The sequence below is a fragment of the Pyrus communis genome, chromosome 14 (genome assembly GCF_963583255.1).
Source record: "Pyrus communis chromosome 14, drPyrComm1.1, whole genome shotgun sequence".
NCBI lineage: Eukaryota > Viridiplantae > Streptophyta > Magnoliopsida > Rosales > Rosaceae > Pyrus > Pyrus communis.
The window spans coordinates 12,763,172-12,775,920 of NC_084816.1; the positions used below are offsets into that span (position 1 = coordinate 12,763,172).

The window sequence follows — 12,749 nt, forward strand, 5'->3', positions numbered from 1 at the left end:
TCCAAGTTCAAGCTTAATTAGTTACAGCTTATAAATTATATTCAATGAATCAATGGTTAAGTCATACAAAATAGGCAACGTGCAGTTTAGAAAGCATAAAGATAGTTTGTTGTGTGCTCTCCATACGAGACTGTATTTTTATCAGAAAGTCACTGCTTTCCCATAAACAAGTACATACTAATCTACAGTTGTCAGACAAAAGGCCAATAAAATTACATCTCTAGTCTAGGCTATAAATTGAACATTTACTTTATTACCGACTTTAACTTAGATTTATTTTCTGAGCATGCGTGACAGTGAATGTGCTAATTTTGTTTCTAAGTACCAAAAAATTGAAATCAAAAGAAAAAAATTGTATAAATCGATTCATACCTTAATTGGAGGATTCAAAATTTTAAAATCACTATCCTTCGATCAGGAAGAGTATGTTTTTCCCTATGAAAGCATCTTAGAATTTTAGCTAGAATGAAGATAAAGATTGCGTGATAGTAGGGTTTGATGTGATGATAGGGTTTCATTATTGAGTGTGTTTAGTGATAAATTTTAATTTTATAATTAATTTCATCTTATACTTGATTGTAATTATACAATAAGGTAAAAAAGACAATTCACTTTTGAAACTCAAGTTAGGTGTAGAAAGAAATTTTGTGGGTTCAAATAAAATTTTCCATTAAATTTTCAAACGCTTGTGATGGGAATTACTAAATTGAGGTTCTACAAACCCACAGCTGTGGTGCGATATTGACCCAGGCAATATTATTTTGAAGCGGATTTGATTATAGCTAGTCTTATGATAATTGATGAAAATATCGCTATAAATGCCATGTTTTAACAGTGAAATAAATGAAAGTTATGTAAGTGATAGATTTCAACAATTAAAAGATTCTCGGTGGTAAAAAGGAAAAATAAAAAAATTCAAGTGGTAATATCGAACATGGTTGCAAGTTCAGAATCCCCATTTACAAAATTGAAATCGGGATCACCAAATGTGATTTGGATCGAAATTTGACTACACCAATATTCCTGTGTTCTGTTTTCTAAATTTTAATCATCCTCTATGATTTCAATTTTCTGTTGTGGGATTTCCTGACTGGGTTTGAATCTGCCGCTCCCATCGTCCTTCTAGAGGAATTCAGAATTCAGGTGGGGAAGAAGAAGAACACAGAGAGAGAGAGAGAGTCATGAGTTACGTATTGACGACACTGACGAAGAAGCAGGAGGTGGATTCCATCATCCGATCCACCATCGATTTCGCTTGCCTTCTCCTCGACGACGCTCTCGCCAAAACGGCGCGGGAGATCTCCAAGTTCGCGACGGTCGCGCTCGTCGATACTGATTCGGCGGGAATTCAAGTCTACGTCAGGTGTTTCGACATTGCTCTGATCCCGTCGACCATCTTCTTCTTCAATGCCCACCACAAAAAGATGGATTCGGGAACTGCGGACCACAGCAAATGGGTCGGCGCGTTTCAGCAGAAACAGAACTTTATTGATGTTGTGGAGGCGATTTTCAGAGGAGCGATGAAGGGGAAGATAATCGTGAATTGCCCCCTGCCGCCGGAGCGAATACCCAAATACCAGTTCTCTATAAAGATGTGTAGAAGTTGGAGAGATTTAAGGTATTTTATTTTGTTTGTTTACTATGATTTTGATTGTTAGATAATCAGTAATGATCTCTTAATTTTAACTCAATTGAAATAATGATCCCTTAACTAAAAATTTATTATTAATGGTGCCTCAATTGAAAATCTATTATCAATGATCCCTCTCAATTGTCGCAATGATCCTTCCAACATAACAAAATTCTGACAAAGTTGATGAAAATGATTATAGTTACACGTTTTGATGAGTTGAAGGACTAATAGTTATGAATTTTTAGTTGAGAGATTATTGTTCCAATTTGATTAAAGTTGAAGGACCCATAATTTACTCTTGTTAGATTTGATTTTTTTTATTTTTTTATTTTTTTTATTTTTAACAAGGGATGGCAAGTCATAGTTATTCATCCATTCTGGACCCGAGAGGCTATGGAGAATTTCACCGTGCCAATGGCCATAGTCAGCACCAGCTAGGAGCATCGAACCGAGAACCGCTCACATTTTTTTGTTTATTGGGGAGTCGTAGTCCGCACTCTTACAACTGGGCCATTTGTTGTAGTTTTATGGTGTAATTAGTTTGGTATTAGAGATAATCTTGATCGAATAATTAGAAATAGAAGGGCGTATGGTTATTGGATAATTAGTGATCATCTTGCTAATCTGTATTATTGAGCATTTGTGGACTTGGTTAATAGAGAATCAGGAACTTGAAGTATTTTTTTACGTCCAAATGCAAAGAGTAACCTACGTAAAATAGGTTGGATTCTGGCATTATATTATTAAACCGGAATGCCACGGTAGCCGTAAACATGTTGCGCATGTGTGTCCTCCTAAATGAGAAGAGGAATCTGTTGGTCACATGGGAGCTGCTGCATAATTGTATTTCCAACCCCTCTACCCGAAGACAAATTATAATGCTGCATTCTACAAGTAACGTTGTTTTGCATGTAAAACCATCAAAATCTTATCCTATGCCTTCGTCCCTTTGTCCCCTTGGCCCATTGGGTTGGACATGTAAGCCTTCCTTTGCATGCAAAGAGCCACCTGTTTGCGTTGTATCAAAACCTAACCGACATCGATACTTTCTGTCCTTGCAAAACAACGTTAAAGCCTCCTCTCTCTCTCTCTCTCTCTCTAAACTAAATCTCTGAGACACACATTCATGGCTTCCTATATCTTCCTGTTTCTGCTCTCCCTACTTCTCCTTCTACCTTCCATTTCTTCCAATATTACCACCATTCCACTCTCACATTTCCACAGAAACCCGCATCCACATCCACATCTTCATCCATGCCACCACCTCAACAACTTAGCAACCTCATCTCTAAAAAGAGCCCACCACCTCAAAAACCCCCAAACCACAACCACCCACCGTACCACCACCCCGGTCTTCTCCCAAAGCTACGGCGGCTACTCCATACCCCTCAGCTTTGGTACCCCTCCCCAAACCCTTTCTTTCATCATGGACACCGGCAGCGACTTCACTTGGTTCCCTTGCACCAAAAACTACCAATGCGTCAACTGCCCCTCTTATCTCAAACCTTTTATTCCCAAATTGTCCTCATCCTCCAAAATCCTCGGCTGCTCCGATTCTAAATGCGCTTTGTTTCACAACAAATCCCCCCGCTTTCACTGCCAAGCTTGCCGGCCAAATTCCAAAAACTGCACCCAGATGTGCCCTGCCTACACATTCGTCTACGGCTTAGGGGAAACAACTGGAGTCCCGCTCTCTGAGACCCTCAACCTACCCACCCGATCCGTACCCGATTTCCTCGTCGGCTGCTCCGTTAGCTCTACCCACCAACCCCCAGCGGGCATTGCCGGATTGGGCCGAGGCCCTGCTTCTTTTCCCGGTCAATTGGGGTTCAAAAAGTTCTCCTACTGCCTTCTGTCCCGGCTTTTCGATGACACTAACAAAAGCAGCCTCCTGGTTCTCGACGCTGGAGAAAAATGGGCCAAGAAAACTACCGGTGTTATCTACACGCCGTTTGTAAGCAACCCATTAGTCCCCGCGAGACCAGCTTTCTCTGTCTACTACTACGTGGGTCTCCGCCAAATCAAGGTGGGACGGCGGCGCGTGAAAATTCCGTATAGGTACTTAAGGCCGGACTCAAGAGGCTCTGGTGGGACGATCATTGATTCCGGGACCACGTTCACGATCATGGCGCCCGAGGTGTCACAGCGCGTGTCGGGAGAGTTTGCGAGACAGATGGCAGCCGTAGGTTACAAGAGAGCTGAGGAAGTGGAGGCTGTGAGCGGGTTAAAGCCGTGTTACAGTATTTCCGGAGCCAAAAGTGCGGCGTTTCCGGTGGTGACGTTTCACTTCAAAGGAGGGGCTGAGGTGGCGCTGCCGGTGGAGAATTATATGGCGATTGCGGGTGACGATCTGGTGTGCTTGACGATTATGAGTGATAAGGAGCTTGGTGGGCCGGAAGTTTCCTCCTCCGGGCCTTCCATAATTATAGGGAGCTTTCAGCTGCAGAATTTCTATGTGGAATATGATCTGCTGAATGAGAGGTTGGGATTCAGGCAACAGCGATGCAATTGATTTTCATCGGTTTGCTTTTAAGAGAAAGACTTGTCCGTACAAAAGGATGGATATAAAATGTGCCCTTTTTCACTTCCAAATAACAACTTAGGGTAATTTACATTGTCCCTCGGATTTGCGTTCAATTGCGACCTTAAAACATTTTAATCATATATATTTACTTATTATTTCATTCCAATGCTATATAATTATTTTTTAATCACTTAAATTGGCATTAAGTTATGGTGTGATAGCTTACACAAATGAAAGACAAAAATTTAATCAAGAATTATTGAACTGTATACAGCTTGTGAAGAGAGAAAAGATATGTGGTCGTACTCCATTTTTATCATCATCAGGGAGAAGGCAAGGATAGATACTCGAATCCATGTCGATATAAAAGTTATCGCACTCATCCCTGTCCTCCGTAGCTTTAACAACCACTTTGGGACACTTGTTGATCAACCAACCGAGAAAGGAAGGCACTCCCATCTCCCTCTCCGATCTCTTAGAAACTCGGTTAGCTCAACAGTTGCAGTACTCTGCGCCTCTCTGACTACTGCGAACTTAACTTGGTGATATATATTTAGCATCCCAAGTACGTGCAATTAGTGTTCATATATGTATTTGAAAATGTGTAAACCAAGAGTGCTACCTCGTATCCATTGAACGCGCTGTCCACATCTCTATAAGATGCACGAAACCATTTCACAGGTAGGTCTTACCTGAATCCATTTCCCACCATGAGGAAATATATAATGCCAAGTATGATTTGTAAAATAGTTCCGACCCAAAAAATGTAGTGAAATTTGGTTAATTGATAGTTAGGACTCAAGAGTGTGTCATTGATGTGAGATTATTCAACCTTAGGTGTCATGTATTCAAATGGTTAAAAAAACACTATTAAGAGTAGCGTATAACACCTTGGTATAATTATCTTAATCTTAACAATGTAATCTAACGTCCACACCGTAAAAGAAAATCTTAGAATGGTAATACCAACGTCATTTAGTGTAATTAAGTATAACATAGTTAAGATAATTACGTAACCTTAGAGTGTATTTTGAACAATTACGGTGTAACCCAATGCCCACACCTTAAAGGGCAACCTTGGTATTACGTCATTTGGTGTAATTAAGTGTAGCGTTAAGATATTTATGTAACCTTGGAGTGTATATTTAAACGATTACGGTGTAACTTTACCTTAGACCTTATATGTTGATGTCATGTTGTACCAAGATTACGATGTTGTGTAAGTTCATTGCGTTCCCTAGTAATAACATATATCTATACTGAAATAGTATGTCACTGGTATAATAATTAATGTTAATTTTGTAACTCAATCACGCTTAAGTACAAAAACATACCTAGATAACATCATAAACGTTCACAATGTAACTACCAACCTTGTTATGGTAATAATTACGTCATTCTTTGTCATTAACTTGAACTTTATCATAATTATGTAACCTTGGAGTGTAATTTTGAATCATCATAGTGTATCTTAAATGGTATTGGTACCTTATCTCTAATAAGGTACCGCATAGAATCTCCCTTTTGTGTATTTATTTCTTATTAAGGATGAAATTGGTAAAGAAAAGTTGAGCACAAAGGGTTATCATACATTTAATGAGGATAATATTATTCTAAAAGAATGTAATTAATATTAAAAGTGCAAACCCTCCATCCCTAAGAGCATCTCTAATGGGAGTCCATATTTAGAGACTCCAACCACCATTTTTGAGGACTCATTTAGGACCTTGATGGAATCTTTGTATGCCTAAATGAATATTGACTCTAATGGAAGAGTCCTTAGAATAGAGTTCCTAAATTTGGAGTTTTACAATTTCATGGGATTAGGTACAAATTTTCTATTTGTGTTAACTTATGTTAATTAATTTGGCATTACGCTGTTTAAAAAAAAAAAGTTTGCTAACATTTCAACCAAAAAAATTTCAAATTCTGATACAATTTTTTCTTCAACAAAACGTAACTAAAATGGCTCCATTATTCAACTAATTCATTAGAAAAAAATAAAATAATAAAATAGTTCAAATAGATATATTAGCTTATATTAATAAAAAGGGTAAATTTGAGTTTACTACCCTTAAGTTTCGTGATTTTCAACATTTGGTACATGAAGTTTTTTTTGTCCCAGAATCATACCTAAAATGTTAATTTTGGGACAGTCTCATACATTCGTTAGTCTGGCTGTTAAGTCTCCCGTTAAATGATGTCGTGATGCCTATGTAGATCATGATTGGACGCCACGTGAGTCCACGTGGAAATTAAAAATTCAAAAAAAAAAAAAATTCCTCTCTCCCTTTGATCTCCACCGTCTTCAAGCCCAGCAAAGGGTTCCTTCGTTTTCTGCAAGGCCAAAAGATCAAGGATTTCCTTCACACACACAAAAAAATTAAAAAAATAAAAAAAAAACCACTGATAATTATACACAATCACAAATCAGAGCATTCAAGTCAGCCATGTCCACCAAAAGTTTCAGATCCGTGCTCAGAAATTGTGGAGACATGGAGGCTACGGTTGGGGTTTGTTTTGGGAGACATGGGGCGGGGGGAATCGGCGACGGAGATATGTGAGAAGGCGAATCGGCAGCGGATTGCAGCGACGGAGAAGGGGATGGCACTGGTGGAGAGAAAGAGGATGCGGCGCCGACTATTACCCCAACTGCAACAAACGCCGACTACCACCCCTTCGAGGTCATGGCTGCCGGAGATCCAAGGCCGCTGCATGCACCTCGTACCAAAGATCGGCTGCCGGAGATCCCTGTCACGACGCCAAAACAAAACCCACTTATGCCGCACCTGCAACTTTCGTGTTTTCATGGAGGTGGAGAGTCCGCTGCTCCAAGGTCTGGAGCAAAAACTCCAATTGGATCAGGAATTGGTGCCTGGGTCCAATTTGGCGTTGAGGGCGGAGGGAAATTGCGGGATTTGGGTTCAATGGGTGAGGACATCGTGGGTTGGGGTGCAGGATAAGGAGGAGGAAGAGGAATGTGGGGGTTAGGAGAGGTATGATGAAGAGACAAAGGGGTAGTCGAAGAAGAAGGTTTACTTTTTTAATTTTTTTAAAATTAAAAAAAAAATTAATACCACGTGACGTCCAGTCATTGTCTACGTGGCGTACTACGTCACTAGTTAACGACTAACTTAACAGCAATCTTAACAAATGTATGAAACTGTTTAAAAATTTTAACTTCAAGTACCACTCTGGAATAAAAAAAACTTAATGTATCAAATGTTGAAAACCAAGAAAGTTGAGGACAATAAACTACGATTAATCATAATAAAAAAATATATTAGTTCAATACCTAATGAAAAAATATTAACTTAATTTGGCAACCATTGAAAATAAAAAAAAGACAATTTGAAAGCAGCCCAAATGAATATGGCACTGCGTCAAGCAAGAAAAGAAAAAGGGAAAAGCCGCGGAATCATTCACTTGATTGGTTTAAAAATCAATAGAATAATAAAAAAGAAGCTGCTGTGCAGAAATCATGTAGGAGGCAGATTGTCTGCCCTCCTGTGACATTTTCATTCCCTTCTATTTTGTGCGGTCACAGTTAAGTCACGTTAACATTTTATATTGATTTTTTTTATAGAGATAATAAGACAAAAAGCAATAGGTGAGACTATTTCTCATTCAAAAGTCAAAACTAATAGTTAAGGCTAGAAAAAAAATCCAAAAAATCCCAAACCAAACCAAAAAAATCCCGATCCCAAACCAAAATTCTTGAAATTTTCGATATGTCATCCCCAACCAAACCGAAATTTTCGATATGGGATTTAGTTTTGCATCTCTATATTTTCGGTATTCCCATACCAAACCGAAAATAAATATTATATATATATATATATAATTTTTTAATTATAAGAGAATTATTTCAACCGTTCATTGTTTTGGATCTAATCTGTGCTGTTCATTTGATTTTAGGTCAAATCCCATTTCACTTCCGTAGTTCCGTTCCATTGATTGATTTCATCCATCAAACTCGAAGTGCAGGCCCTAAGCTTCCCATACCCAGCCCTCATCTCATCTGTCTGTGTCGAATTCTGGCCAGCCACTGACCCACCACCACACTATACTATCGTCTTTGACATTCCAGCTTTCCTTCACCACACAACCACCGCTCTCTCTTGCGATCTCTTTCTTCAGGCGATTTTCTCTCACGAACAGAACTTGCGATCTCTCTCATCACCACACTGAGTCCAAGTCTCACTCTCACCCTAAATTAGGTAATTAATTTAGTGTTTTGAAATCTACTTTATGTCTTCCTTTTGAAATTTAATTTAGGGTTTGGAATTAATTTTGTAGCGTCTTTTTTGTTTTTTTTTTTTTTTTTTGTTGGTAGATTCTGCTTTGAAGTTTTCAAATGGTTTTAAGTTTTAACTGCTAACAATATTGTTAGTTCAGTCAAAATGTTTTAGATGATCAGCTTTCCTGATTCCATTATAGCCTGGTAGGTAGAATAATATAACCCTGTTTAAACCTTGACATTGAAAGAGAAACAGAATCACATTTAAGAACTCTCGCATATCATTCACGTAACTCAACTATATATAGCTAGCTGCAAGTTCAGCTAAAGACCTATGAATTAACTAATTGCTAATCACATAATTAACTGTTAGTTAGCTAATTGACAAATAAGATGCTTACTCATCAAGATGACTAAACTAATTGACATAGCATCCTGTCACTGAGACTTGACATTACAAAGTCTGTAGGTTTGCCAGCCCCTAATTGTTTAAGTTTTTATGATTTAATTTCAAATACTGATGCTTTTGGGTCAAACCAATTTGATGACATGAATATTTAGTCTACGATCATGTACATTGAAATGCAAATTAATCCTTTTTCCTGGTTCCACTCCTTAACTAATGCCAAATATGAGAGCTCCACTATTTACTAATAAGTGAGATAATTGAATAAATGTGTTGTGGCGCACTTGATTAAGCCGCAGTTTGGGCAAGGAGAGTAGAAGAAAGTAGTTTTGTAATGTTTTAGGAAATTGGACACTTTGCTTTTGGTTTTTTAATTAGTTGAGTTTTTCAACTACTCTTTGACACTTGGTTGATCATGCCTCATTATGTACTTTTGTTCTCCCAATCTTTTCATACTGCAGAGAGGAAGAAACTTCTAGATTACTGATCATATTAGTCTACTATGATGCTGTGTTGTTAAAGAGTGATTCTCTACTAATTATTTTCTTGAATTATTATTCTTCAGGTTGTTTTTCTTGAACCTGCTGATTCTCTACTAATTATTTCCTAGTAGCACCGTTGCTAGTGAGAATGCCTTTAGTCTTGGTGGGAGAGTTGTTGATCTTTTTAGAACTTCCTTAACACCTAAAACGGTTGAGGCTTTAGTGTGTGCTAGTGATTGGCTTAGAGGAAATGAATTTTGTTTCTACAAGGAGCCTACACTTGACGAATTCCATTTCTACAAGGAGCTTGAATGCTTAGAAAGATGTAAGTAAACAATTTAATTTCCTCTTTTATTTTCTTAGTATTTATTATCTATTAGACTATAATTCAATGTAAATAATTTGTGGTTTATTGTTTTAGGCACGGCTAATTTGGGAGGTGAGGAGAATACAACACAAGAAAATGAAATACCACCTTCACCTCCTCAACCACCTCAAGTTCAAGTTCAACAACGTCAAAATCAATCACTACCTCCACGACCACCCATTGTAAGGGGAATGGCTCAACCATCAACATCAAGGGGAAGAGTACAAGTACCAACAAGAAGGAGCAACCACAAGCATAAAAAAGATCAAGGGGCCGAAGAGGCCAACAATCTTCATAAATTTTAAGCTTTGCTTTTTTGCTTTTGGTTTGTAACTTAATTATTGAAACTTTGGCTCGTAACTAATTTTTTTGCTTTTGGGTTTGTAACTTAATTATTGAAACTTTGGCTCGTAACAAATTCCATGGTAAGCTGCAATGAAAAGAAAAAAGGCTCGGACCATAGAAGCAGGGAGACCTGAACCTGCAAAACTTGTCAAGAATGTAAGATCATGACTTTTTTCATTCCGTAAACTGAAACAGAAAAATAAATAAAGCTACAAAGGGAGAAGAAAACAAAACCCAAGACAAAACCATGACATTCGATCTTTCACAATTTCATTACTCTTGATTTGTGGTTGTCAAAGAACCTGCCTATATGTTAATTTTTCAATATAAAAAGGTTGAATTTTAGCCCAAAAGCATAATATGTCAAAATTTAGTCCAAAAGCCCAAAACCATTTTAGGATTCCCGATTTGTCCCGAAATCCCGAAACTATTTCGGGATTCCCGAAAATTTGGTTCGGGATCGGTATTGAAATTGGGATTCCCGAAAAATTCGGTTTGGGAATTGGGATAAGGGTTTCGGTATAGGATCCCATACCGAACCACCCCTACTAATAGTGGCATCCTCTTTTTGAGTCAATAAATACAGTCCTCACATTTAAGGATTTATTTGAGGTACCCGGCAAGTCCTTATGTATTAAGATACTTTGAAGATTTCTATTCTGACTGATTGGAAGTGTATTGTCCCTATATTTAGGGACTATACGGTTGTAGGACTCCTCCATTTAGGGTTTCCGTTGGAGATGCTTGGGTATTGTTTTGAGGCATATTCCCACTTCATTTCCCACCAATATTACATTTTTATTTTCAAAGCATGATTTACCAAACATGGGAAAGGAAATGATTTCTTAGAGCATCTCCAATAGGAGTCTATAAGTAGAGACTCACACTACCAGCTTTGAGGACTCATTTAGAAGATTTAAAGGAAAATTCGAGTCCCTAAAAAAATATTGTTTGCAATCGAAAATCCTTATAGTATAAAACTATTGTTCATTTTTTCGAGTATTGTGATCATCGATTACAAAAAAAAAAAAAAAAAAAAAAAAAAAAAAAAAAAAACCCCTACATGAGAAATTAAATGAGAAGCTGCCCCACGTGGGTGGGTTCAAAAAACAATGAAAAAACATAAAGAGCAGCAACATTTTCACTCAAAATTAATATGGGGTCTACTCAATGGCGGAGCCAGAAATTTTCAATAGTGGGGTTTGGAAAAAGAAGCTTCCAAAAACCAAATATACTTTCACTTATAATTGGCAACTACATGTTCTCATAATTTAAAATGTCGTATCACAATATCATTATCAATAGAATCAAATACATTTTTCTTTGTTTATAACCACATTGTTATTAAACTAGATTTCCCTTCATTTTTCATTGCATACTTGGCAACTACATGTTCACATATTTTAGAACGTCATAGCACAATATCATTATCAATAGAATCAACTACATTTTTCATTGTTTATAACCAAGTTATCATTAAACTAGATTTCCACTCATTTTTCATTGTATACAACCAAGTTATCATTCAATCATTGAATTCTCATATGATTTCACAATATTGATCACTAAAAAAGCTCTCCCTATTTTGGGAAGGTTGTAGTTTTGGTATGTGATAGGAGCATAATTATGCGACTTTGTTAGCCTATTTCCTTGCATTTACTCAGTTAGTTTATATTTATTAGAGTGTTTTAAGCTATTTTCATGTGTTTGTAGTTTCAAATGGCAAAAGTGGCAAGAAAAGGCAATTTGGAGCATTTTAGAGCAGTTTTGAACTTGGAAGGGATAGCATATGCATGGAGCGAGGTGGATGGACGTTTTTGAAGATAAAAAAAGGCTAGGAATGTGCTGAAGAGTTGAAGAAGTTAATTCAAGACATAGAAGATAAGGAATCAGCTAAAGAGAACGAACATTATCCAAAACCTTATCTTATCTTGTCCTAACCTTATCCTAATCCTATTATACCTTAATTCCAGCTGCAAGGGGGAATCAATTTCACATTAAATCACCTAAATATATGGTTCTAGAAGCCCTATCCTTTGCCCTAGATTTGTGCCACACAAGCAAACCCTTTTTCCCTGGGAATCTGCCGCAGCACCCTAGTCTTTTTCCTTCTTAGTTTGTGCCGTGTAATCCTTCTCCTTGACAGCCTTTGCCGTGCCCCCTAGCCCTATAAATACAAAACACATCTGCCGCATAAAGGGGGAGCTAAAGAGAGAAATTTAGAAAGATAAACACATTGTGCCACAACTTTGCAAGGAATGAGAAGAAGAAGCTTGGAGCCATGCCTGCCATTCAAGACCTTTGGATTGCTGGAGCGTTTCTAGGTGTATTTTATCCTTAGTTTTAGTTCAATGTTTAAATTAGATTGGTTTCGTTTAATTGCAAACATGTGGAACTAATTTCGTTTTAGCTAGAGGTGAATTCAAAGCCATGAACATATATGTGATATGAATTGATTACATCCAGTTATTGTTTCATAAATCGTGAATGCAATTTACTTATCTGTTTGATTGATAACTTATTCTTGTATGTTGATTAAGGAGGCCTACTTAGTTTGCTTGCATGCATTTGATGCTAAATTATAAGGGCGTTTCACCTAATAGTTATGAACTTATATTTACAAGTAGTGGAGGTTGCCAGTCACGATTGTGTTAAGTAAATTCTTGGCAGGAGTATCATGCAGTTCATAGTTACGAATGTTATGTCAATGCTTATGATTTTCATCGAACTTAATGATCTTTGATATGTAACT

The 12,749-nt window shown here is 37.4% G+C and overlaps 1 protein-coding gene and 1 pseudogene across 1 annotated transcript; both read left to right on the top strand.

Moving 5' to 3' along the window:
* The first annotated feature begins 1,181 nt into the window (after positions 1 to 1,181).
* On the top strand, positions 1,182 to 1,658 carry LOC137714388 (uncharacterized; annotated as a pseudogene).
* Positions 1,659 to 2,750: 1,092 nt separating this feature from the next.
* LOC137714875 (probable aspartyl protease At4g16563) lies at positions 2,751 to 4,209 on the top strand. Its single transcript, XM_068454033.1, has one exon. It carries the CDS (start codon positions 2,760 to 2,762, stop codon positions 4,143 to 4,145), a length of 1,386 nt encoding a protein of 461 aa, XP_068310134.1. The 5' UTR covers positions 2,751 to 2,759; the 3' UTR covers positions 4,146 to 4,209.
* The last annotated feature ends 8,540 nt before the right edge of the window (positions 4,210 to 12,749 follow it).